At 42.8% G+C, this 3,717-nt stretch overlaps 1 protein-coding gene across 1 annotated transcript; it reads left to right on the forward strand.

The window, feature by feature from the left end:
- Positions 1-430: 430 nt before the first annotated feature.
- Positions 431-2,654, forward strand: LOC141432240 (uncharacterized). The gene is made up of 3 exons (XM_074093772.1): positions 431-610; positions 2,068-2,260; positions 2,372-2,654. The coding sequence occupies exons 1-3, from the start codon at positions 515-517 to the stop codon at positions 2,422-2,424; spliced, it is 342 nt and encodes a 113-aa protein (XP_073949873.1). The 5' UTR covers positions 431-514; the 3' UTR covers positions 2,425-2,654.
- The last annotated feature ends 1,063 nt before the right edge of the window (positions 2,655-3,717 follow it).

The following is a 3,717-nucleotide window of genomic DNA, read 5'->3' on the forward strand; positions in this document are numbered from 1 at the left end:
TAGGTAGGTAACCTAAGAACTATGTACTTCATAAAGCTAAATAATAAATTATATTATTTATTGTAAATAAATACCTATTTAGATAAGATTAGTTTATTTTCCCGCTTTATTCCCTTTACAACTGCCATTGACGAAAGCGACGCGTAGTGTCGATTATTTGAACTAGTTAAAGCCAACACATCATTACTTTCGTGTTTACTACAAATATTACGTATTTAAAGCAGATTATAACATTTTAATTACTTTGTTATTATTTTTAAAATGCTATTTACGTAATAACAACATAATTACACTTCGAAAATTCTATGAACCAAAATGACATTATTTTCCACATGCTAGTCATAGTTTGTTAATGGCGGACGCTCTCGGCCAATCAGAGAACGCGTGCGGAAGCCCGCGCCATCTTCGTTTTCAAACTCGCCTGTGTCGCTGCCGGTCAGTCAGTCGCGCGTCGGATCTGAAGAGTCGTACAACTTAATTATCTTTAGTAACTAATACCAAAATCAAATTAATCATGAGCACCAAGGAAAATAGTGAAGTGGCCGTGGACAAGGTTGGCGATGAGAAGGACGCGAAAAGTGAGCTAAAGGCTACCAAAAGGGCAGCGGAGGTAAGTGCACATGTTTCTCAAACCTATTCATTTATTAATCCCGCGCCATTTTTATTGAACGTTATTATAAGGCATTATACTTGTACTTGAAGCTCTATATCTTCATATTTCACCACGTGGTTTATTGGAATCTGCCGCTCTACATGAGTGGGGCAGTGTCGTGCCGGCGTATTTTTGGACGTCATTTCTGTTGAGTTATGCATTTTAGTGTGTGAGGTAATCGATGAGTCAGTACCATGCTGGTCTATGATGCTTGAAACATTAGGATTATCCGCTAGGAGCACTCCTAACAGGTAGCGTCAACTAAGATAGCTTTGTTTACTCGTTTTCGATATGAAGGCATGACCTTGGCAAAAAACATGGCGCGAGAACGCACCGCGCTCGCTTGTGCTAGTTTTTATGAAATAATATCCATACAAAGAGACTTATCATCACGTCGTAATTTTGTTATTGATTGTATTGCGTATATCTTCTATTTTAAGTCCTAGGGCTTATGCTCACGGTAGCGTGACGCCTGTTCGGTAATATGGCCGGCGAACGTCAAGTGCCCTGTTTGGCTGTCACAGTTACCTTGCCAATGTTTGGTACAAAGCTAAACTTGCTTTAGCGCGGTTTCTTTTTTTGCTACTACAATCAGGTCTGCCGTGAAATACCACGCTACCACACTTTTGTTATCTATTATGTATTAACTAGGTAGTTACCAACCTAGAACTAGTCAATGACCCGGCATTTATTTGCATGTAGGTGTAGTATAGAGTACATACGCACTCTTCTTTGTTTCACAAATAGTCAATAGTCAGGTGGGCAGTATTGTTTACGCCTTACCCTAAAAGAGAGGTAGTCTTAAAAAAATCGATGATATTTTGTACCTAAAACGTGATAACTACTTGTGGGAATAATATCTTGCGTCTCTTTCTCGCGCTATAACCTAAATAAATGCACGCGAACGTTCATAGGTAGTAACCGAATTGAATGTGTAGCGAACGGAATGCTTATTTTTAATGTCTATCGATCATCATAATTAGGTTATTTAGTAATGCGCTCGAATATTGTCGTTTAGGCGGTTTTCAAGAACAATTCTACGACGCTGACTGTGGTTACGTATGCGCGGTGACCGCGTTCCGTGCGCTGCCACGGGAATATAGGCCGTACTGCGCCGGCCCCGCGCTTTGCGCCGGTTTTCCCCCACAACTAATAACCCACGCTACGCTTCTTTATCGTAACGAATCTTTGTCACCTGCTTCTCATTATCTCTCACGAAACTTCACTTTTCAAATACAATTACACTGCAAGAACATTTTGAATCATTTGGCTAATAGCCAGTTATTACTTGCTAAATGATTATTTCGATCTTGAATAGCGTCAAGGCGTCGCGTAGTCGCTGTATGTAAATAAATAAAGTGAAGTTTGCAATTTGTGTTTCCCGCCAATAATTCGAGATCGTTCTGTTATTATAGGATAAGGCGACGGAAGCTAAAAAGGCACGAAAGGAAGAAAATGGAGCCGGCGGAGACGATGAGCCACACAGCGAAGAGGAAGATCTAGAGGCGGAGGGAGAAGGGGACGACGATGATGATGAAGAAGTGGAGGGCGAAGAGGGAGAGGAAGACGAGGAAGAGCTCGGCGAAGGCGAGGACGACGATCTCGAAGGTACTTAACCACAACAATAACAAACCAGTACTCTTTTTGATTGCTTTCCGGCTTTGTAGGAAGCACTTGTTGATTGATAAGTTGCTGACTAATTGTTTGTTTTTGTTACAGATGAAGAAGTTGAGGAGGAGTTATTAGACGAGGAGGAGGAAGACAACGCGTAATACGTCTCGTGCCTCTTTAAGGACAATGTCACAGTGAAGTGTTAGTGCTCGTGACGCCCGGACTGGCGCGGCCCCGCCTCGCCCCAACTGGCCATAGCCGCCCTGACAGCACCAAGCAACCCAACAGTTGGGAACAAGCGGGGCCGACTACCGCTCCCACCTAACACGGGTGCAGTTTTATTTAAATGACAAATGTAATTAAGATATCAAATCCAATGCAGATTTTCAATTTTTTACAATGTTTAAGTTTTGATACAGAAGTATCTTTAGTTTTGGCTCTGTGGAGCCCATAATTAAGACTTAATAGAAAATGCTGTTACATGTACAAATGTGTTTTTCGGAAAGTAAAGATTAAGTGAAACCCAAACTGTATTCTAGGTCTACCCAATTAGCCTTTTGAATGGTGAAATTGTGATATTTTTCTATACAATGAGACCTATCTGATGTAATGAAATAATCCCAAACTGTAGTAGCTTATAAGAATAAGTCACTAAGCTCAATCCTACATTTCTTTTTTTGTTGTCAAAGAGTTTGTGTACATAATAATATTTAGATTAGAGTAAGTGAAGCCTGTGATTTTTTATAAATCAGTCATGTTACAGTGTGGTTGTAACATTCGGTTCTTTTAATATTTAATATTATTACATTTAAAATATCGTTTCGCATGGCCACCCGTTGTTTGCCCTTCGTTCAACTCTGAATTTCTCCAGGACAGAGTGAATAAAAGTAATATAATGAATTGAAGAGCATGAAAAGGGCGTCCTGCAGAAGTTTCGAGTTCCCGGGAAGCGTTTTCAGCGCCGGCTGCCACCGAACGACATTATTTTCAAAGAAAAACATCACAATTTTACCATTATCATACAACTTCGCGCGCTCGCCTCGGACGCGGGAGATAAAAGCGCGCGACGCGACGATAAACATTACCTAAAAACCGGCCTGTAATTTTTGTCCATAATTGTTAATTAGGATAACCTTCAGTTCGGTATTCCAGTGTTTCACGACGTAGATTACGAGATTCCTAGGTTAAAGTGATTTAGTGTGTAGGATGGTTTTTTTTATGAAAGGGCATAGGGGAGCCGGCGTGACGCCCGCGGCGCGGGGGAGGGGAGCGCGCCGGCGCCCCGCGCCGCGGCACCGCGTGGCCTCGTTCGATTTGCCGCGCGCCCGGCGTGGGTCCCCCGGCCCGCGCTCGTCGGCGTCTATCGCGCCCCCGTACCACGGCATAGCAACGCGCTCCGCCGTGTGGAAAATCACCCGCCGCGCGCTATCCATCGCTGCCCGTCGCTCGGCCCG

The sequence above is a fragment of the Choristoneura fumiferana genome, chromosome 10, assembly GCF_025370935.1.
Source record: "Choristoneura fumiferana chromosome 10, NRCan_CFum_1, whole genome shotgun sequence".
Taxonomy (NCBI): domain Eukaryota; kingdom Metazoa; phylum Arthropoda; class Insecta; order Lepidoptera; family Tortricidae; genus Choristoneura; species Choristoneura fumiferana.